Source organism: Mizuhopecten yessoensis, unplaced genomic scaffold (assembly GCF_002113885.1).
Source record: "Mizuhopecten yessoensis strain PY_sf001 unplaced genomic scaffold, ASM211388v2 scaffold10185, whole genome shotgun sequence".
In the NCBI taxonomy this organism is placed as follows: domain Eukaryota; kingdom Metazoa; phylum Mollusca; class Bivalvia; order Pectinida; family Pectinidae; genus Mizuhopecten; species Mizuhopecten yessoensis.
In genome coordinates, this window is record NW_018408421.1 from 351,447 (window position 1) to 374,247 (window position 22,801).

The 22,801-nt window shown below is 35.8% G+C and overlaps 1 protein-coding gene and 1 non-coding gene across 2 annotated transcripts in view; both read left to right on the forward strand.

Annotated features, from left to right (window-relative positions):
• Nucleotides 1–1,453: 1,453 nt before the first annotated feature.
• Nucleotides 1,454–22,801, forward strand: part of LOC110459683 (Niemann-Pick C1 protein-like) — a 31,747-nt gene continuing 10,399 nt past the window's right edge. The window contains exons 1-18 of the mRNA XM_021512052.1: nucleotides 1,454–1,656; nucleotides 10,836–10,989; nucleotides 11,501–12,551; nucleotides 13,036–13,168; nucleotides 13,342–13,577; nucleotides 14,031–14,131; nucleotides 14,909–15,069; nucleotides 15,662–15,811; nucleotides 16,260–16,442; nucleotides 16,738–16,852; nucleotides 17,749–17,876; nucleotides 18,647–18,781; nucleotides 18,977–19,066; nucleotides 19,652–19,842; nucleotides 20,383–20,504; nucleotides 21,044–21,176; nucleotides 21,876–21,934; nucleotides 22,434–22,575. Coding sequence (XP_021367727.1) covers nucleotides 1,594–1,656; nucleotides 10,836–10,989; nucleotides 11,501–12,551; nucleotides 13,036–13,168; nucleotides 13,342–13,577; nucleotides 14,031–14,131; nucleotides 14,909–15,069; nucleotides 15,662–15,811; nucleotides 16,260–16,442; nucleotides 16,738–16,852; nucleotides 17,749–17,876; nucleotides 18,647–18,781; nucleotides 18,977–19,066; nucleotides 19,652–19,842; nucleotides 20,383–20,504; nucleotides 21,044–21,176; nucleotides 21,876–21,934; nucleotides 22,434–22,575 — 3,347 coding nt within the window. The 5' untranslated portion in view covers nucleotides 1,454–1,593. The remainder of the gene's footprint in view (nucleotides 1,657–10,835; nucleotides 10,990–11,500; nucleotides 12,552–13,035; nucleotides 13,169–13,341; nucleotides 13,578–14,030; nucleotides 14,132–14,908; nucleotides 15,070–15,661; nucleotides 15,812–16,259; nucleotides 16,443–16,737; nucleotides 16,853–17,748; nucleotides 17,877–18,646; nucleotides 18,782–18,976; nucleotides 19,067–19,651; nucleotides 19,843–20,382; nucleotides 20,505–21,043; nucleotides 21,177–21,875; nucleotides 21,935–22,433; nucleotides 22,576–22,801) is intronic.
• On the forward strand, nucleotides 2,092–2,164 carry Trnas-aga. The gene has a single exon. It is a non-coding gene; the product is annotated as a tRNA-Ser (tRNA).

The window sequence follows — 22,801 nt, forward strand, 5'->3', positions numbered from 1 at the left end:
TTTTAGTAAAAATAGACGTTTCTCGCTCTGTTGCACAATATAGCCTATATGGGCACTCCACGTTAGTGCGCTATCATAATACATGCCAAGAAATTTTGCAACAGACTTAATTATTAGCTTTGTATCTCCCATCTAGACATTAACATCAGAAAGTTTCGAATGAATACTGTGGTTTAGGTAGGGGAGACTCGTCTATATATACTGGATTGGTAAACTTGAACACAGTTCAGAGGCATATGAACTATTTCATTGGCCAATTTCAACAAGCACTAGGCATTTTAATATAACCATAATGTGATCACCCATCACTTAAACTCCTACTAATCCTCAAGCTCATCAGGGTAATTTCACCGGTGGCGTAGCGTGTTGTTTTAGCAAATGTGATAGCGGGGATCGTCTTAAAATGGCGTCCGCAGATTTCATAGTAGTTCATTCCGGCCACCACTTTTGCATCGAGTTTGTAATGTATATTAATAAAAGTTATGTCAGCTTAAAGATTATAAAATTATCTTGCTTAGAGTGGTCACCGAACAAAAATCGGTTCTGCGAATAACGAGTAATGGGTAAAAAAAAGACAGAAAGTTATACTTTTTTCGTCATTTTTCAAACGATTTCGATTCATTCCGGCCACCAATTTTGCGATCAATATGAAAGATGTGTTTAAAACATTGGTATCATATTAACAAGTGCAAAATTCCCTTGACCAGAGTGGTCTCCGAACAAAAATCGGTTCAGTACTTTTTGAGATATGAGTATTTATTAGAACGAAAACAGTTGAAAATATTGCCATTTTTATTTCATAGTGGTTCATTTCGGCCACCACTTTCACTTTCAATATTATATAATGGTACGCATAACTTATAGCATTGTGACGGGTATAAAATTATCTTTCCTAGGCTAGTCTCCGAATAAAAATCCAAGATGTATTGAGGGAGATACAGCCTAATATATACAAAAAGTCAACAAAATAATCTTCACGCCTGATTGCATTCCGGGTTTTGTCCTCACCCCTCAAAACATCAGCTTTAATGATAAACGAAAGCGTCACATGGCAAGAAAAAAACGCGAAAGTTCACGAAGATGATGTTTTAGCATGCATATTATGTATAGCATACACAAGCCTATGCATAGACACAAATTTATGCAAGAGAACGTGCATGCTTTTATCTCTTGCATAGGCCTATCTAACGTCAAGTGTTTGTTTAATGGAGCGCGCCATCTTTGTTTGACTAATTTTAGATCTGACATAACTTACGAATCTAATATTACGCAGACATGCATTGAATAGAACAATAACCCAAAAAATAGATTTATAACAACAGTGATGCTATAACCTTAAATAATGCTATCTAACATGCCATATTGTTGAATTTCTAAAAGCAAATCAGTAGGTTTGTTTCGTTATGTGTGGACGATCCTATAGATTTATTGTTGTTGTCACATGATCGTACGATATTAGGCTATTGGGCGAGTAACGAAGCACATTGGCTGAATCATACTCAGACTATACAGTGCTACTATAAGAAACCGGCATTTATAGATCGTGTTAGTGTTATTTGACAACCGAAGCTTTCATGGTCCAATCATACGAAAATGATGAAGACAACGACTATGGGCGTGACTTGGATATTTCTGCTTGCTGCATTGTATTTTCAGGTGAGATGATGATTATGACCTGTCATTTTTTTATCGCAAGTTTTGTAATAGGCCTAGAAACCAAGCCCCTGTGTGATAGAGTACACGCACACTGTGTTTAAAATAATCTTGATAGAAATATAATGTGGTTTAGTCAATAAGTTCGATTGATCACCATCCGAATTGGCTGCTTGTTTTCTTTTTCATTTGCCTTTTGTTTTTACATTTTGTTTTTAAATTTTGGGTATAATCTGGGTAATTTGACAAGTTTTGCATACTGTCAAGGTAATTCCTGTAGGAACTCTATCTAAATCAGAGTTCCCACAGGTATTAACTGTCGAGGTAGCTGCGATAACATCACTTCTGACAATGAGATGATCAAATCAAACATTACTTGGTCATTCATCAACGACGTGAGGTAGCTGCAAGGACCATTAATTGGTAGTTAGAGCGCCTGTCTAGATAGCTCAATTGGTAGAGTATCCGTCTAGAGTTCGGAGGGTCCCGGGTTCGAACCCCGGTCTGGCCGCGCATTTTTCCTCTCCTATTACACTAGTACTAATATTAATACCCAGCCTCCTCTGCCCTAGCTAGGGTGCTTGCAGCTTGGTTTGAATCCCCGGCCGGACATTTTCTCCCACCTGTTACAAAATTGGTGCCAGTGCCCAACTTTGTTTTAAGCAATTGCATGTAGACTTGGCAAGGGGAAATCTTATCTTTAAACTGATCAACAGCCTGTTCCTTTATGAATTTGGAAAATATATCAGTATTTGCATTGAAATTGGAAATATATTCCTCAGTTTTTGGTCAATTTGGGAAAATTAGGCACTTTTTAGCTAGTGGAAACAGCCTGTATTCAACAGTAAAACTGTGCAAAATATATCACTGATGGCCTACATAGACCACAAGTCAACTGCTCAACGGACATCTGAGAGCATTATACATTTAATTAGATCTGTGTATATATGATACCTAAAGGTAGAATGTGTTTTAAAATTCACACAAGGAAAGAAAATTGATACGAGTTCATTTGCCTGAACTGTTTTTGTGCAGCGCCCTGCAGCTTCGATGACATTCTCAAGGAAGGATTAGTAGCAACAGGTTTCCTTCTCTAAATCAAACCCTTTATAATTAAAAAGATTAAACGTCCATGTGAAGTCGGTAAGGAAAGAAAAAAAAGATGTGATGACCGACTTCAAACTAGCAGTTTCAATTTCGCCCTTCACCTATAAGCTAAAGATCCCCAAGAAGGGTGAAAACTGCTAGTTTTGAAGATGGTTGTTATATCTTGTTAATCCTGAATAGATACTGAAAAACAAAATAAATAGAAAAATGTGTTTCAATTTAATTGTGAGAGCATTGGTTTTGGGGCCTGGGTGGCCCATTGTGGTTAAGACGTCTGACCACAAACATTTGTACCATCACTATAGCCCTCCACTTCTGAGTCGCTGGTTCGGGGCCTACATGGGGCATGCAGTCACCAGGAAATGGCCGCTTATACAGTGTTTTTTCCTCCATATCCTGGCACATCCTTCAATGACCCTATAACAGGTTATAAAACACAGACAAAGCATCAAGTGTTAGTACCCATGTCTGTCTTGTCTGTTCCGAATCCATTGCAGTGATTTCATTTCTGCAGAATTTTTGTTATAAGTTATAAAAAAAATGTATACAAAGTTCAAGTATGAGAAATTTTCATATGAATTTGCATTTCCTGATAACACGGTCAAGGGTACCATGAAGTTTTATTGAAAAGTGTCAACTCATTTGTAACTTAACTCCAGCAACATCATTTGATAACATGTGACAGTTTTTAATTTGATCAAACTCTATTCAAGGGTCAAGTAATGAGAATACTTTGAGTGCACATTTCTGGAAGCATAGGTCAGAGTCACTGTTACTTTTTATAGAAATTTAAACTTGTCAGATAATATAATGACACTGTGAGGAAGCAGAAACATACAAAATATACTTGTCTTACAGACAGTTAGTTCTATTTTCTTATTGTAATTTGCATTGCTAAATTGGTGAGTTTATATCAATTAAGTAAGGCAAATTTATAATCTTCAGATTGGAGAAGTGCATCTTTAAACTCATGATTGTCTCCTTTTTAAACAACAAGCATAATCAATCACACCTACATTACTAGTTCGATAACATTTTCATCTGTAATTGTTATATGATTATTGCTGAGTGATACTGAAATACAACTGTTAGATAATTGGAGGTTGGACCTTGTCCCCATCCTATAGCTAGCTTCGATAGTTCCCTGTATCTGTAGTTAACGCATCAAGTACAGGATGTTTACATGTGTGACTGCTCACGTGTACTGACTGGGCCTGGGGTGTGATAATCATGTACTAAATGTACTAGTACATACCATATATGCATGATACAACAATTTATATAAATATAAAGTATCAAATGATACACTCCTCCCCCCAATTAAGTAAGAATATTACTTTCTACTGCCATGCACTTCAACATGTGTCATGATGTTTACATGAACATACATTAATAAATTTTCATAAAATACATTGGTCAAGGATTAAATTGAAAAAGAATTAAAATTGCTAAAGTCTTGAATTACATGGCTTGTTCCTGCATATATGATCACATGATCAGCACCCAAAATCCATGAGGATTTGAACATCGTTCCCAAAATTCTAAGTTTAAAATAGTTTCCCTACCAGGAGCACAATTTCATTAAGGAAGACTAGAAAATCCCACATTGACTTTCATTGTGTCAACGTGGAAGGAGGAAAAACTGAAGGGAGGAAAAGATTGCAGTAAGACAGATTCAATTACAGTTATCTGTACTCAAAAACATACGTAGTAATATTATTCTTTAGAACAAAATTTGCTTGACAAACGTTTTAAGACATGCTAGCTCATTCAATTGTGTAAGTCTTCAGATTATCTTTACATCTCGCATGTAAAGGTGCGTTCTATCTCAGAAAGTTGATATTTCACAACTTTGTATTCTGGCTTCCTTATAAAATCTGTTCAGATTTTTTTATGGTGTTGGCGACATCTCTTTGTCAGTATTTAAACTAGAGTACAAAATGAACACTAACATGAAATCCCTGAACACTGGTTTTATTACAAAACTATCCAAGTTTGGTTGCATCTATACAAATGCAGATAATTTTTAGGCCTACGTCAGGGAAACATAGGGCTCCCAAAAGGGATAAGTAAATTTCTGAATTTTCGGTGAAGGATTTTGGTAACCGGTTTGTGGTCTTTCACCTGAGTATAACCGGTTAAACTATATCAATATTATGCATTTTCATTGACTGAAGCTTAAAACAAAATGTAGCGGTTGTTTTGTATATAAATAATATATAACAATACAAGAATTAATAAATTAAAAAAAAAATGATTTAACACCCGATATATGATATCTAGGATTCATTCTGTATGCTGAAGATATGATTTGTTGTATGAATTTTAACGAAAAAGTTTAAACAAAATCTGAACATATTTCTCGGTCAGTCGGTGACCCAGTATAAAGACCCGGTAGTGGTGTGATGGAACCATGAATGAGTGTGGAATGGGTCACCCCATCATGTCACACCTAGATATCTAGTGTAAACAACATGGCTACCTAGCTGCACGGGTATGTCGTCCGATGAAATCTTTATAAAGCTACACATACACCAGGGCTAGGATTGCAGTAGCTTCTATAAAAAGAAGCTTTGAAATAGTCAATAGATCTATACATATGACTCATATGTGATTTGTAGTTCGATTCACTGTTGTAACCTATGATACGGTACCTGCATATATACATGAACATGCATGTTATATTAATTTTAAAGTTAACCAGGATATTTTATCTTCTTTGTTTAAAAGCTATTTATCAGAATTTGTCATCATCCCAATGAGTTTATACTTAACTTAGTTTAACTTCTGAACGCAGACATATCTGCCTCTATATACTTCATAGTTATACTACATAGTTATACATGTACTTCCCTATAGCTATATTAGATGAAATAAAAATCCTTAATAAAAAACTTAAACTTTAGAGGCAATAAAATTAACATATTGCTCATATAAAATAAATGATACCATTTGTAATCACTGTTGTAACATACGATACCTGTTATATTAATTAAAAAGTTAACCAGTAAGTTTGCTCTTCTTTGTTTGAAAGACATCAGAAGTAGGCATCATTCCCAATGGTACTTCCCTATATATGATGAAACCAAAATCCCCAATAAGGAAAAAAAGATAAGAAAACATGATTTGTTTTTCAAATGAGTACCAGCTAGCAGCTTTATTATGCTAGATACTAACTAGGGAAGTTCCCAAAATTTTACAAGGAATTACATGTAAATCATTTCGTGGGAACTTGCTAAAATGAGATATTGATTTCTTAACTGGATGTTAAAAGAATTTCTAAAGAGGCCATCAATTGTTGACGTGTGAGCAATATATATATGTGTTCTTTTTGTTATTCAATGTACATCAAGACTTCTAAAGAATCAATTTCACATAATTCCAGTGATGATGGGAGAAAAAAGTCAATCATTATGTGTATTTGGGTTATATTCTACCCTCCTGTGCAGAATTTGGTGTCAGAACTTAGGCTAATTGTAGAATAACCATATATATATCCAACATACCTACACATTGGCTGACTCGAGCTAATACAACATACTGACAAAAAATTGTACATTACATGTAACATACTAGCTATGTAGATCTGTTAGAACTGTAATTAATATAAAATAAATAAAGTAATATTTTTATATCAATTAAAGGAGAAAAATATGAATTTGATTAAGCTTGCCTTGATTAACATATAAAGTACAAGTTAGAACATGTACCGTGTTTTACAGGGTAAATAGTTCAGTGGGTCAGTGTAGGCTGTCATCAATTATAAAATGTACTCCATACTTTTGATGTACAGGAAGTTACAGCACCAAAGGTGATATTCCTGTTGGTCCCAACATCATATGATATATACATGTAACAAACACTGTATGATACAGCATACGCTTTACATTTCTGTAGCTTGTTTAGGAACAGAACCTAAAATGTGGAGAAGTTCTCATTACATTTGTAAAACTGTCATGGAAAACAGGGAAATAAAAACTACATTTTCGCATTTCCAAATACAAATTAAAGGCTTTATTTCGATATTCATGAATATAGTCATTTTGCATCTTCTATATATATATTACCAGTTCTTTGACTAATTATACAACTACGTTATATACATGTACCTGGACCAGAAAAAATAAATTCAATTTGCATTTTAATATATATAATTTTGTCACTTTAAAAAATGTTACCCATTTGGTATTAATTGGTTATAAGTATTGTTGTTATTATTATCTAAAATCTAGTTTTATTCTAATTTCTAATGAAATGACTGTTCAGATTGGGAAAATAGTGTTTATTTTCCATAAGGAAGTATATTAGGGGATGTTTATCCTAAAGGGGACATGATTATTAAATTGATAGGCTGTTAATTAATTAATTTCAATTGTAAAATCTGAATGTATGTATGCATTATGATTATAGATTAGCCAGACTTATAAAATAGAGAAAATAATGTAGTGGAGATGTTTAAGATAACTTTTTTTAACTTTTATGTAAATTTACAGATTATATAAATAAAAACAGAACTCCATAAAAAAGATAATCAACAGATTTGAGATAAAATAAATCAGTGAGACCTTGTAACGCTGCCACCATTTGTCCAGTGACATTTTGACGTTATAAAGAGAGACATAGAAATGAATTATTAACATATAACATATAGGGGATAAAGAGGACCTTGACAACAGATTGGTGATTAGTGAGGTGGGAAATGACACGAGTGAGGTGATGATGATGGCGATTATTACTGTACATGATATGTACAATATAATACATTATCTACAGGTCTAGGTTAAACAACAGCTGATAAAACACCTGATGAGATGGTCATAACCCCACAGGTGAATGTACAGGTGAGAGACAACTAAATGACCTCACCATGACATATCTTGTTGATAGATCTATGTGTGACACTTCACAAAAGAAAAATTGCAATAGTCCTAAAGGGGGAGGGGGGTGACGGTCCATTAACTAAGACCCTCTTAATTTCTATTTATTTTATTTTGGTCTACCCGGTATTATGGCCAAAGTAGTTTTTGAATTTGACTAACCTTGCTGGATGTGTGGGGGTTGGGTGGGGGTGGCAAAGCTTCCCAGAACAAGCTGTAGAATGTTAATCATGACATATCATAAGGGGAGGGGAAAGGGAGACTGGGAACAGCACCTCCAACCAAGAAGGCTAGCAAAGCAAGGTCATGTACGTGATTCGACAAATAGTTTTGAAAGTTTTAAGAATAAAGATAAGGGTGTTATTATATCGGCTGTTTACCCGTATCCAAGAACGTATTCAAGAACGATTCAAAATCACACTGAGGCAAATTTTATCTGGAGATTTCTTGATAACCTGATCAAAATGTTATCAGAAGCACTCCTTCAGTCCTTATATACATTAGATCTAATCTACACATGGTAGAGCTACAGATTGTATATAATATATAGTCATAGGTAGCATGTGTGTAGAAATCCACTAATGCCCGAAGATTGTACTTGGTGGATTTATATGTTAGGTCTAGTAAAAAAGTTCTTTAATGTAAACTATGTAAGCTTTTAACTTTCCAAAAAAATCTTTCATTTAAGGATTGGTTGTCATATTTTTGACGTTTATTGGCATGTAAACTACATCGGGCTTGCAATATATTTAACGCGCACCATGTTAAATATATCGCAAGTCCGATGTAGTTTACACGCCAATAAACATCAAAAATATGACAACCAATCCTTATATTTATATTCCAAACCAACAATATTAGTTGTGCAATGTTGCGAGTATTGTTAACTGCTGTTTTAAAACTCTTATACACACCGACTGGATCAGCGGTAAATTGTTCGGAACAGCCGGGTAGTTTCGCATTCCACAGTCGTTGTCAAGGGCAACCAGGCCGACAAAAACAATAAACAAGAAAGTTCCAAAGTAAACACATCAATTTAATAATTGATTTTTTTTTTATTTAAATGCATATATGTCAATTACCAATTTGTATACTAACATGTGACCATTTTAATATATGTTGTGGTCATTTAGCGATTTAACTGTCATACAATAACATTTTAAGACACAACACAGCGGAACATCGCCACTTGGCGGTAATAAGGTCAGTGTATCACTACACTGACCAAACCCCGTTGCAGTTCATTGGAAAATATGTTACAATGGGACCAGTAGAGTTATCTAGGCACTATGCAGTGCAAATGTAAATATTTGTGCTTAACATGTGCTAAATAAAGCATTTCAGCCTTCTTTAAGTACCTGTATGTTCCCTCATGACATAATTTCTCTTAGGTTTTTAAAAAGGAATATGCAGTTTTATTACTTTTAATTCTTACTTTGAAAGCAAAATCAGATATTAAAGGAATGGCTAGGGACTATATATTTATTACAGATAAAGGAATATTTCACTGTTATTTCAAACATTATCTTTATTCTAATTTTTTTTTTCCCAAAATATATGGAGACACTTTTCAGTGTTTTGAAGATGTTACATTTTATGATTTGACCAAAAGTATTGAAGCAAGCATTATCTAAGAAAGTGTGTAGTATGAAACCCGGGTAAATCTCAGGTGAATATTAAGGTGAAAAAATACAGCCTTATATGAAACTAGATATAATTGACTTGCCATTGTTTCATAAAACAACACCTGCCTATTGTTGATAAATAATAAAATATGCTGTTGGCACTCAGAGAACATCCCCTGCAGGCAGCCATTTTGGTTTTGGAACAAATAGTCGCACATATAATTATATGCATGATGACTGGTAGCTAGATAGCCATGCATCTGATAGAATTGGACAAAATCAAAGATTGTTTTTGCTCATTTTCGTTATAAGTACTGGAGGAATCTTTTACAAAGTTCCTTTCTAGACTCACTCCTCTTAGTTCTTTACAAGTTGTTAATATTCCTTTCAATTTTAGATTGACCAAGAGAAAAAATACAAGTAGACATATTTTTGAATTTGACATTTGAAATTAATATTATCTCTTTCCTGGAAGAACGGAGGTACACATTTTTCTCTAGTGACAGCGGGGGCCAAGTGGTTAAGATGGCTTACATTCTGCTACCACTAGCCCTCCACCACTGGGTCGCAGGTTCGAGGCCTATGTGGGGCAGTCACCAGGTACTGGCCGTAAGTCAGTGGTCTTTCTCCGTGAACTCCCGCTGGCCTCCACCACCAAAACCAGCTGGCACATCCTTAAATGACCATTACTGTTAATAGGACGTAAAACACAAACAAACCAAACACATCTTTCTCAAATGTAGGTTATTCCTGTTCCCTGATTTCACCTATTTTATTTTGAGCTTTACCAGAAGAAACACGTGAATGTGAGGAAGTAGAAATCTGTCTTGTTTTACACGAGTCAATAGGTCAAAGGACAACCTTGCTTTGAGGACAATCATCACGCTGAAAAGGCAATGTTTTACACGAGTCGATAGGTCAAAGGACAACCTTGCTTTGAGGACAATCATCACGCTGAAAAGGCAATGTTTTACACGAGTCGATAGGTCAAAGGACAACCTCGCTTTGAGGACAACCATCACGCTGAAAAGACGTTGTTTTACATGAGTCAATAGGTCAAAGGACAACCTCGCTTTGAGGACAACCATCACGCTGAAAAGACGTTGTTTTACACGAGTCAATAGGTCAAAGGACAACCTCGCTTTGAGGACAACCAACGCGCTGAAAAGACGTTGTTTTACAAACAGTGTCAACTTCTGTTCATAACTTACCACTTGATACATGAACAGATACAGAAGAGAAGAAAAAATGAAAGATCACATTTAATTGAAACTTATAACAGCTTACAATGGTGGGCACAAAGATCCCTTGTAATTGGGATGTCTTGAATTTTAGAGGAATTATTATACATGTACCCCTTTTTGGAAAAAAGAAAGACAAAAATACAATCAAAAGTTAGTTTTCAGATGGTTTTATTTAGATTATACTATTATACAATCAAAAGGTAATCCTAAGTAATAAGGATGTGCAGATACCAATAGCCTGTTACAATAAAAAGCTCTCTCAAAAGATATTCATATGCTAATTCATGGAGGAATTCCTGAATGTACAATTTGTTTATTTATTCTGTCAGGCTGATGTAGGGAGGGCAGATTGTATTTGGTATGATGAATGCAAGACAACATCCACAGGAGTACAAAACTGTGCTTACAATGGACCCGCCAAGCTCCTCACAGATTCCGCGGCCTTGAAGCGAATTCAGCACTACTGCCCGGGCTTATACAAAGGTAAAATTTCAAGAGGTAAAGAGTTGCCATCTGATTTGGATTTTTACTGACCTACATTGTATGTAGAAAAGCTGAATAAGATCCACTTAGGTAAGAAGGTGAGATCTGTAGTTATTTTTGAAGCGATGCATTGGTAATTAAGTCACTATCTGTTTTGCCATTCAACTAAAGATGAGTTCTCCCTGATTTTGTTTTGCAATATTTTATCTTCTGATAATATAGATAAGGCAGTGAAGTTGTTTCCTACGTAGAAGTTTTGAACTTTCCACTTATATAATCAATACGGCCATGAAAATCAAATTAAAAAGATAAATGCTAGAATGATAAATATACCACCGTAGTAGTTTTGAAACAAAAAAAAGGATGAATTTTTTATCATTTCATATGAATTGCACATCAATTGAATTTTAGCTACAAAGTATAATTTATTGATATCTTTAGCTTATTAATCATCATTTTAATAATTTCAGTTATAACCTCGGTTGATTTTAAAATATATTGTTCACACTAGGTCCCAATGCCACTGAGACTTGCTGTAGTCCCTCCCAGATGTACACCATTGAGACTAACATGGGTCTCCCAGAACAGCTGCTACGCCGTTGTCCCGCCTGCTACTATAACTTCCTGGAAATTTACTGTTACTTGACTTGCAGTCCGGAACAGAGCGATTCCATATCAGTGAAGAAGTATACTGATAATAACACTGTTGTGGAATCTGTAAACTATGTTATGTCCAAGGACTTCGCTTTCGGTATGTACAATTCATGTAAAAATGTGGAAATGCCCAGCGCGAACGAGTTAGCTCTGAACATGTTCTGTGGGCGAACCGCTGATAAGTGCACACCTTACAACTGGCTGCAGTATATGGGGGAAACATCTAATGGACACACACCTTTTGAGATTGATTTCTACATTCAAGATGTTCCCTGGGTATCGCCTAGCACCAACAAATCCACGGTGCCCATGAATTCCACAATCACACCATGTAATAAGAAATATCAGAACCAGTCTGCTTGTAGCTGTCAAGACTGTGAGGCTAGCTGTGCTCCGATTCCCCCCATCCCAGCTCCAGCAGTAGAGCCAACAATCCTAGGAATAGATGCCTGGTATTTCATCACAGGATGTTGCTACCTAGTTTTCTTCATTGTTTTTGGAATTTCTGTGATGTGGCATAACATCATGACGAGAAACGCATTTGGGATTTACACAGCAGAAGAGCAAGTAAAGTCGGTAGAAGATGATCATTATCAAATCAACGGTCGCAGGAAAAAGAAAAAAATGATGAAAAAGGCAGACCCTGTACCATTGATTCAACAGGGAGACATAAGCTGTCTTGAGAGACTTGGGGAGAAGGTGGAGTCTTTCCTCCAGAGGTCGTTCCAGAGGTGGGGCACATTCTGTGCCAGACATCCATTCATTGTGTTGGCGATAGGAGTTATCCTGGGGGGCGGACTGTGTGTCGGCATACCCTTCCTCAAGGTAACAACCAACCCCGTCGAGCTGTGGTCTTCTCCCTCCAGTACAGTGAGGACACAGAAGGACTACTTCGATTCTCACTTCGGGTAATTGATTCCTACTTAATTCGCAAGGCCAATTTAGGAGTTCAATATTTTCCTTCAGGCATTATTCAAACAAGGGATTTATATGGTCACATCATTTCCACCATCTGTCATATCATATGTTTTCCAGTTGATATCTTTTCGATTCAGTCCTTTGAAGTAAAATCATAAAATATAAAAACATATATATACAGATGTTTTGAAGTAAAATCATAAAATATAAAAACATGTACAGATTTTTGGGTACAGGAATTTGTACTGTATACGGGGAAATTTTTGCTGCAGTTTAATTTTTTCGCCTTTTTGGCTCTCCGTTATGACGATGAATTTATCATTACAGCGGAGATTTGTAAGCAACATGTAATAAACGTAGTTATGAAATGTGAAGTGCAAATTTTCCACAAACCCTAGGCTTGTGGAAGAAACCTTGCACCCAAATAAATACTTTGTCATACTTGTGTTTTACCTGTCTCAATACTTTTTTCAGCCCATTCTACCGGACAGAACAGTTGATCATTACTCGGCCTCACAACAAAACCTATGTTTCACATAAACTGCCCCCTCCCAGCGTCCAGTCTACCAACTACTCCAACCTATTTGACAAAGAATTCCTCCACATGGTAAGTTATATACAGGCCAGGTATAGAAGAAAAAAATATCCTTCGATTCTGTAGTGTTTTCTACTACAGAACACTAAGAATGTATTGTTTGGCCTTTAAACCATTAAAAATAACTATAAAGAGTTGATAATGTGATAAGTTATAAGCTTACATAATTTCTATCAAAATTCCAGTTGTTGGATCTGCAACTGCAAATACAAAACATCAATGCAACCTACGAAAACCGGACGATCAGGTTGGAAGATATCTGCTTTCAACCACTTTCTCCGGACAACAAGGGGTGCACGATTCAGAGCCCCCTAGAGTACTGGCAGGAGAGTCATGAAAAAATTGATGCAGTCGTCTGGGAAACCATCTACAAGTTCAATATCAAAGCCAACTACCTCGACCATGCTGAATACTGTATCAGGTAAATTGTAATGGCTATTGGATACGCATTTAACATTCAAGCTAGATTCTTGGTCAGTCTTAAGCTTTAAATATCGATGATTCATGTGCAATGACGAACAATTTTTTCGTGAATTTGGGTATAATATGTCGGGAAATTTGCACCTCATTTTAATTTTTGTCTTCTGCTTTCTATAATCGGGGTTCATTTATCATGACAGTAAATATTCGTATACAGTATACCATATTTATTAATTACTTTTGGGAGCAAAATTAACACTTGACAAATATTGACTTAACCAGTGAAAGGTGAATATTTGCCTGGTCAGATGTTTCTGGGTATACAGTATTTGTATTTATAACTTCATGTCTCACTTGCTTTAATATATGTTAAACTTTTTGTCTCGTAGGATTTATCACCCTTTACTAGCTTGAATCAAGCAAACTTAGTTTGGTACGGTTTTGTTATTTCCAGTGCACCTGCGACTACCTGGGATACCACAGGCCTCAATCAGTCCTGTCTCTCAGTCAGTGGCCAGCCCGTCTTCCCTTGGATTGTCATGGGTGGCTTCGATGGTATGTATCCACTTGCTCTTCTAAGACCTCTAAATTTGGACCCACATTTACAGGTTCATTGCTTAAGATATATGCAAGGGTATTAATATATATGATAGCCTTTCTATATACGAGGACCACAAATCGTCTGGACTTGGGAGGGGGGGCTAACCCTAATTACCCCCTGGTCCCTAGCTGTCCTAGTATTACTTTATGTACCAGGTATACTGTATACCGAGAAATTTTCCCCAGGTGAAACTTTTGCTGTGATGATAACTTTGCCTTCATTATGGTAGGGGAAAGTGGCGAAAATTAAACTGCAGCGAAATTTCCTGGTATACAGTATTGTGGGCATTTGTGTGAAATATGAAAAAGACATGAAACTCTACAACCATTTTTTTTTCTGACTGATTTATAAAATCTGTATTTGTAATAGACTTAACAGCTTTATCAGATCATAGTATATCACCTCTGTATCACTTTACGTGATAATGGTTTAGTTTTGAAAGGTTGATATTAGAGGGAAAAAAACAAATGTTCAACACCAAAATGTCTTGATTCCTAAAACATTATTCTACTACACAGTAGTGGTGTAAATAATAGATATATACAAAATTAATTGTTGAAATATGTTTGACAGATTTTAAATATAAAGCTAGGTTTTACTGCTTACGTAAGGACTACCAATCAGTTTTGACAGATTTCAGATAAAAAGCTAATTTTATACCACTTAGGTATAAAGGACTACCAATTAGTTTTGACAGATTTTAAATAAAAAGCTAATTTTATACCACTTAGGTAAGGACTACCAATCAGCTACAGCCTTCGTCATCACCTTTGTGGTAAATAACCATTTAGACGAAGCTTTAAATGGACCAGCTGAAGCTTGGGAAAAGGAATTTATCTCATTTATGAAAAATTACTCTAGTCCAAACATGACCATCGCCTACTCTTCAGAGGTAAGTTTGAAAATGTTTCGAATTAAATTGAAATGTCGAATTGCAGATCCAAAAAAGGAAAGAGAACAAATATTTTTGCTAGATCAGGTTTTGTTGTTATGTTCTCTATCTGTTTTGAAAACAAATTGTGAAAAATCCAAAGTAAATGTTTTGGTACACTATAGTTATTTTTATAAAGAGCCCTATTCCGTCTTTGCGTATTGCATAGTTATCTTCTCTTGGGAGCAGGGATTGATTGTTACGTCACTTGTTTGTGGGAGTAACGTCATCAATTTTTGAGAAAACGACGTAATTTTCTCACACAAACCAATGACGTAACAATCAATCCCTGCTCCCAAGAGAAGATAACTCTGCAATACGCAAAGACGGAATAGTTAAAAGGAAAAAAAAAAAGGGGGGGGGGGTGGAAAATCCATGTACTTTTGAGATACTTTAATTTGATGTGCTGTCAAACTCAAGAACAAATTTCCGGTCTTTGTGACTATTTGCAGTGATATATAAAATGTTAACAAAAAATTATTGTGAAATGCATTTATACAAAAATTTTGCTAGGATATGCATGATTGTATGGTAATTTTGTTGGTGCTTGCAGCGTTCCATCGAAGACGAGATCAACCGTGAAAGTAATTCAGACATCTTGACCATCCTCATCAGTTACTTGATCATGTTTCTGTACATTTCCCTGACCCTCGGTCAACTCAACCACTGTTACTGTCTGGGGGAGCGCATCGACAGACTGCTGGTCAGTATAGGCCCCAATATCCCAAACATGAGTCCGCCTCGAGCCAAGTTTGACCTGAAGTCTCGGTGTTATTTCTCCCCCCGAAATTAATTTTGAACGCTTGAGGCAGTCAAAATGTTTATGATATATGGGGACTAGTCTCTTAGTTGGTCGTAATATTATCGTATGCATAGCTTATAACGCTCCCATAACTTTTTGATATCTATATATGTATATATGAGTAACTAAGTATGATGCCTGGTTGTTGTCAAAAGCATTATTTACTATAAATGTCATAAGTTCATGGTGAAGATTTATAGCATTTTCCCCTTATTTTATGACAAAATGTATATTTCATTATATTATGAATGGAAAAATATTTTTCTTCCATGATTACATGAAACCTGGAATTTCTTTTATAAAGTTAAATGTAATATGGCAATTAACTAATACAAGACTGGTGTTGTAGGTCGACTCCAAAATCCTATTAGGTCTGGCGGGAGTCACAATTGTGTTGCTGTCTGTAGGAGCGTCTATTGGGTTCTTCAGCTTCTTAGGTATACCTGCAACCTTAATCATCGCAGAAGTCGTCCCGTTCCTGGCCCTAGCTGTTGGAGTTGATAACATCTTCATTTTAGTCCAGAGCTATCAGGTAAGCCATGCAAGAAAGCTGAATTGGTAAATTTGATTATATTTTTGGAGATCCTAGATTAATTACAACAATATGCTTTGAAATATTTTTTTGGCGACCCATGAATCTGTTTTCTTGAAATCGCATACTTTAAGTACCAATGAAATTTTAACCCTTGTTGGGGCTTAAATTGTCATCTTTTTCATATATATTTTTTTTAAACCATTTTAGTACTCATATATGAGATAATATAGACTACAATCTTTTCTTAATGTGATTGTCTGGTATTTATGGACATTTCTTCGCTTGTTCCCAGAGAGACGTTAGGCCACCCTCGGAGTCCCTGGAGGATCAGATCGGTAGAATTGTAGGACGGGTAGGACCGTCCATGTTACTATCCAGTCTCACAGAGACCGTCGCCTTCTTCCTAGGTGAGTCAGGTCACATTAAGTTTGCTCAAAGGTCAAATGTTACACTGAGTTGATGACTGTAAGGCTTTTCTTGATTAATATTTCACAAGTAAAAAATTTGTGTTCATTTATTGGGATGTTTTCATTCGTTGCTTTTCTAGACATTTTGATTGGTCAATGGTAGGATCTGATATGTTTACGATGTAGGGATAGACATTGTGTCAACAATGTTGTTTTCAGGTGATTTTAGCAAAAAACTTTAAAGGTCAGCATGAACATTAATGTACAGGTCCATCAGGATTTACCTCATCCTCAATACTCCAGTGGTTACACTCTCTGTACTCCTGGAATATGTCATAGCAAAATTGAAGGCACATGGCTAGCTATTTGATACGTTTGGGGTAAAAAAAACTGACTGATCACTAGGCTAATACATTATAATAATAATAATTTGAGGTTCTTATATACCGCTTTATCACAACCTAGTATGTAGGTCTTCTCAAAGCGGTTCACAAATTATTATCCGTGAATATAGGGCCTTTGCAACCAGCCAATATCTTTCTCAACTCCCAGGGGAGCATACAGCCGGTGCTGCAATTTCGGCTCTCACAACTAGCATTCTACATTTCTAGCACTGCCCAATTCACATACTCATTTATAATTAGAGCTGTACATGTATAGACTGGAACAAGCGGAGTTAGTATCTTGCTCAAAGATACAACACAATGCCATGCCGTGAATCAAACCCACAACCCTTTGGTAAAGAGCCCGGCGCCCTACCACTAGACTACAGTGCCTCCTAAACATGTCCTTTGAAGATTATAGAGGAGTGAGGATGGATTTACTCCTAAAATGCTCTTTTTGATACTAGACTTACATTTCGTAATAAACAATGTTTTGGCTTTGCTTGTGTTAAGGTGCCCTGACTGACATGCCTGCTGTGAAAGTGTTCTCTCTTTACGCGGGAATGGCTGTATTCATCGACTTCCTTCTCCAGATCACCTGCTTTGTAGGACTCATGACACTCGACGCTCGCAGACAGGAGGTACGTACAGATACAAGATCTGTATAAGGAACTGTTCAGTTGTCAGTTTTGTGTATTAACAGGTCGTCAATTGTTTTGATTAATTCATTATTTAATGTATATGTTGATTGTATTAATGTTTAAATTGTATATATCTATGTACTTAAAGGCACTTCAGAGTAGCTTATCCTAGCTAGATGGGGCACTATATCAAATGTTGTATATTTTTATTTATTTTAAATGATATTTATTGATGTCCATCAATTCTACAGTTAATTTACCATTTTCAAGATACATTATAAATCAAAATGGTCCCCTAGAGTATTGTTCAAGTGTTTCTTGAATCTAGGTAGAGGCCCAGTTAACTATAAGTTTGTTTAAACTGACATAGACCATAACACTTCAGTAATCTGTTAACTTAAGTACATCCTATTAGAAATAGATTTTTATTTGTAATCATACAAGGTGGATGCGACATGTCGTAGAGAATTTTTCTGTAAATTTCAATAATTTTCTTTTGTTGTAAAATGTTGTTAAGTTGTGAATGGCTTAGTAATTATGACTTTATACATTTAAGTAGCATGGTAAAGGGTCAGTCTATTTTGTCTTGTCATTTGCTAGTCCATATTGAATATTTTGACAAATTTTTTTTTGTCACCTTTTTTTCACAAGAATTTTCAAATAGTCATTATCAGTATCCAATATACAATCAAAGTGAGGAGTAGTTTACTTGAGTGAAATACAAGTGATCAGAAACATCCTATTTTACACTGTGTTGTTGTTTTTGGCAGAGTCACCGTTACGACATGTGCTGTTGCGTACAACTTCACGAGGAGAAGAGTGAAAAGTCTGAGGGCTGGCTGTTCCGAGTGGTCAAAGATTACTACTCCCACTTCCTGCTCAAGGAATGGGTCCGCCCCATTGTCGTAAGTTTGTTGATTTAAAATCTTCCTGATAGTGACATTTTTATATTATGGCTTTACTCCTATGTTCTTGTCGAAGAAAACAACAGCTTAAGTTTTTATATCCAAGAAATGTACCAAACACCTTCACATTTAATTTGTGTTGAATATATTATTATATAGCATGTTTATGATTTGTGATGATTTTCTATTTGACAGGTTATAGTCTTCACCGGCTGGCTGTCGATCAGTTTTGCGTTAATACATAAAGTTGATGTAGGCCTCGACCAGAAACTTTCCATGCCTGACGTAAGTTTCTACACTTTTTGGGTCGCCTGCAACGCGTGGCAACATATAGGTATTACTTTGTCGACATCGTCGGTTGCGTGGTCCCAAACAAGGTTTCCATGCAATAACTTGAGTTCTCTTGCTTGATTGAACTCAAACTTGGTACACATATTGCATACCAATATAGCTCGGACAAGTTCGCATTTCAGAAGTTTACGTGCGTTTTATGTGGAGTTATGCCCCTTTATTGCTAAATAAGAGCACTGTGCAGTAAATGCAAGAACTTTTCTATTTTTTAATCAATTCCTTTCAAATTTTGTACAGTTATGCTTGAAGCAATAATGTTCAACATATATTACAGGTTTTTCTGTCGTGTTTCAACTTTCCGCATTTTGGCATATCTGTTAATGCGATAACTCAAGCCAAAACACTTTTCTTACTTAAAGCGCTGAGCAGGCGACACATCCACTCCGGTGGAATTCTTGTTCAACGTAAAAACAATTGTCCATTTTTTTCTATGTTTTATTTGTTTTTAATACTTGAATTGTCCACAATAGTAATTTTAAAAGATCTGGCTAGCTCAACCACTGTTTCTGTATTGAACAGGATTCTTATGTGCTTGACTACTTCACAAATCTGTCGGAATATCTGCACGTTGGACCTCCAGTGTACTTTGTGGTGGAGGAAGGCCATGATTATATAACAATGCAGGGACAGAATGATATATGTGGAGGGAATGGATGCCCGCAGGACTCTCTGGCTGGGCAGGTGTATACGGCTTCACTTAGACCTAACTAGTAAGTATGTTAAACTGTCAGACTGTCGCGACTGAGTATACACTGCCTCACTTAAGTTCAACCTTCATGCTGCTAAAATAGTTATATATCTTATAATGTGTTACTGTATGTGTTGTATCTGTGTACTAAGGCCAAGGTAAAATTATTTCTGATGTCTACAAAAGAGTACGAATAACGTTAATTATTAATCAATTTTATCAGTTTAAACTTTACATTGTTAATAATGATCTTCATTTATACTTAAACAAGTAAAAAAGCAGATATGACTTTTTGGGAGCAGCGGTATTTTCATATTTAGCGCACAAGGGACACTAATGCTTAGTTAAACAGTTATTGTCTGGCCTGCATCTTAACCCATGCATCAAATGCTGGATGCAGCCTACCTTTCATTGTCCATTGACTTTGTCAGCATTACGTTTTTGCGTTCAAGTTAGTTTCTCTGATATGTGCATTGATGGTCAAAGCAGGGCACAGGCGAGACATGTCAATCCGAATGGCTTGTTGTGATTTGCCAAATTTAAGGGATTGTTTGTTTTGTAGTTCTCGGGTCGCTCAACCTGTGTCGTCCTGGTTAGACGACTACTTCAGCTGGCTGAACTCTGGAGGCCACCCGCAGTGCTGTCGATCCTTCATCAATAATGGCAGCTTCTGCCCGTCTACAGGTGAGTTCAAAGGTCATAATAAGGCATTGAAGTCAAAGGTCAAAATGAATGATTACCTTTATATTATGTATTTGACTCACAGGAATAAATTGTTTGCAAGTAGAACTTCATGTTTGTTGTCATTTTGAGCTTTGTTGTAATTGTCTTCTGGTTTGCTTTTCCAATCACTCTAGGATGATTGAACACAATAAAATAAAAGATATTGTTTGTACAGTCATAAGAGATGAAAAGGGAAATAAATGTAGACATTAAGTTTTACTTTGCTCATCTGACTATGTTGTCTTTATAGTCTCATTGGTTTGTCACACAAAATCATTTAGACATTCTAAAAAATTGACTGCTGCCGAATAGTTGATTTTGTGTTTAGATTGTATGCAAGAAACAGAAATCGTCTCTGATGTTAGGTATGGGAAAAACATTCAAAACTTAAGTAATGAGCAGAGACCCTCAGCAAACCTTTGGTTTCTGTTCAGCATTTATACTGTATTGTAACTTTTTGAGCTTTACAATTGTAAATTGACCACAAGTTCCTGTTTCAGTGCCAGATAATGTAAGCTTGTGTGAACCATGCCAGCTTCACGGAGCTATTAACGGTCACCCAGTCAAAGAGGACTTTATGAAGTTTCTACCGTGGTTCTTAAGTGACAATCCGGGCACAATTTGTGCTAAAGGGTAAGTGTTCCTGCAAAACTGATACATTCAGTCTCAACCATTTTGAATTTCTTTTCATTTATGAACAAATTTAAAAATGTTAATACCAAAAATCTCACTGGTGATTAAAAGATCAGTTCTAGAAATTCAACTTTTTCGCAGGCCATTCAACTGTATTGAAGGGACAAATTATTTTCATCTTAACGCGGAAAATGTTTATATATTAAAAAAAAATAGTTTTATGCCTATTCATTTTTGTCTCTCTGCCAAAAAGAAGCGGAATCGAGGCTAAGGTGTTGCTTTTCTGGCGGCAGTGTCAACATTAAGGTTTTGCATTTAAGTTAGGTTCACTGAAAGTATAAGTGCTAGACCAACCAAACTTGGACCATAGATGCATCTTAGGTAGTATATCTCAACTGATGGATCAAATGCTGGATGCGGCCTAACTTTCATGGTCCATTGACGTTGTCGGCATCTCCATCAACATTAAGTTTTTTGCGTTTAAGTTAGTTTCTCTGAAACTATAGGTGCTAGACCAACCAAACTTGACATGTGCATTGATGATCAAAGCGGGGCACAGATGATACATATCAATGCAAATGGCTTTTTACAAATTTGTTTTATTCCTAGCCGTTTTAAGGAGTTATTAGGGTGAGGGAAGGTATTACAATGACTACTTTAAAAACTAACTTTACGCAAATTTTTCCTATTTACGCACAGTGGACATGCGGCGTATGGCAGTGCTGTGGATCTCCTCCACAACAAGACGGGCGTGGGAGGTAAGTTGCTGTCAAATTTTACTTTGACAAAGTCACAACCCAGACACAAGAATTTAATGAAACGTTTTCTCTGTCTGTTTGTGGTATATAAACTAAGAAGCCAATAACAGGTTTGACAAACAATACTAAAGAACTCGTCATATCTTGCATCACATGTACAGATATCGTCATTTGTTATCTTTGATCTTTGATTACAATATGACCTTTACTTAAAGCCGTCCCCATGTAATATCTTCATTGGTTCGTTACAAAAGATGTCTTTTTCTCATCTTTTCAATATTAAACATTTCTTTTTCTCAAAGTATTGAAAAATTTGCATAAAAATCATTCTAGTCTCCAGTCTTAAGTTCATCATATTAATTCTGTTGAAATAATTGAAAGACGGTTCTCAGTTTTAGGATTTGAATGGTTTTAGTATGCCCAATTGAAAATATATGTATAAGATTGTCATTAATTAGCTTCGATGATGTTTAAGATTGTATTGTTTGATTTTTTTCAGCTACCTATTTTATGACATACCACACTATACTAAAAAACTCAACTGACTACATAGAGGCCCTGAAACATGCGAACTCCATCGCGGAGAACATCACAAGTCTGATCGGACAGAATGGCAAACAATACAAAGTATTCCCATACAGGTAGATATCCCAGAATGTCACAAGTCTGTAGTATATATGTTTAAATTCTGTGCTTGAATTTAAAAAATAAATCTATAAAAGCAGAAATGTGTTGTATAATAACTTTTTCTGCTCCCAAATTACTGTAAATGGGAACTCGAAACCGTTTGACCGACATGTATGACAATACCTTTACTTAAATCATTCTAAAAGGAAACCCATGCCTTACAAAAAGTTTCTGAACAAA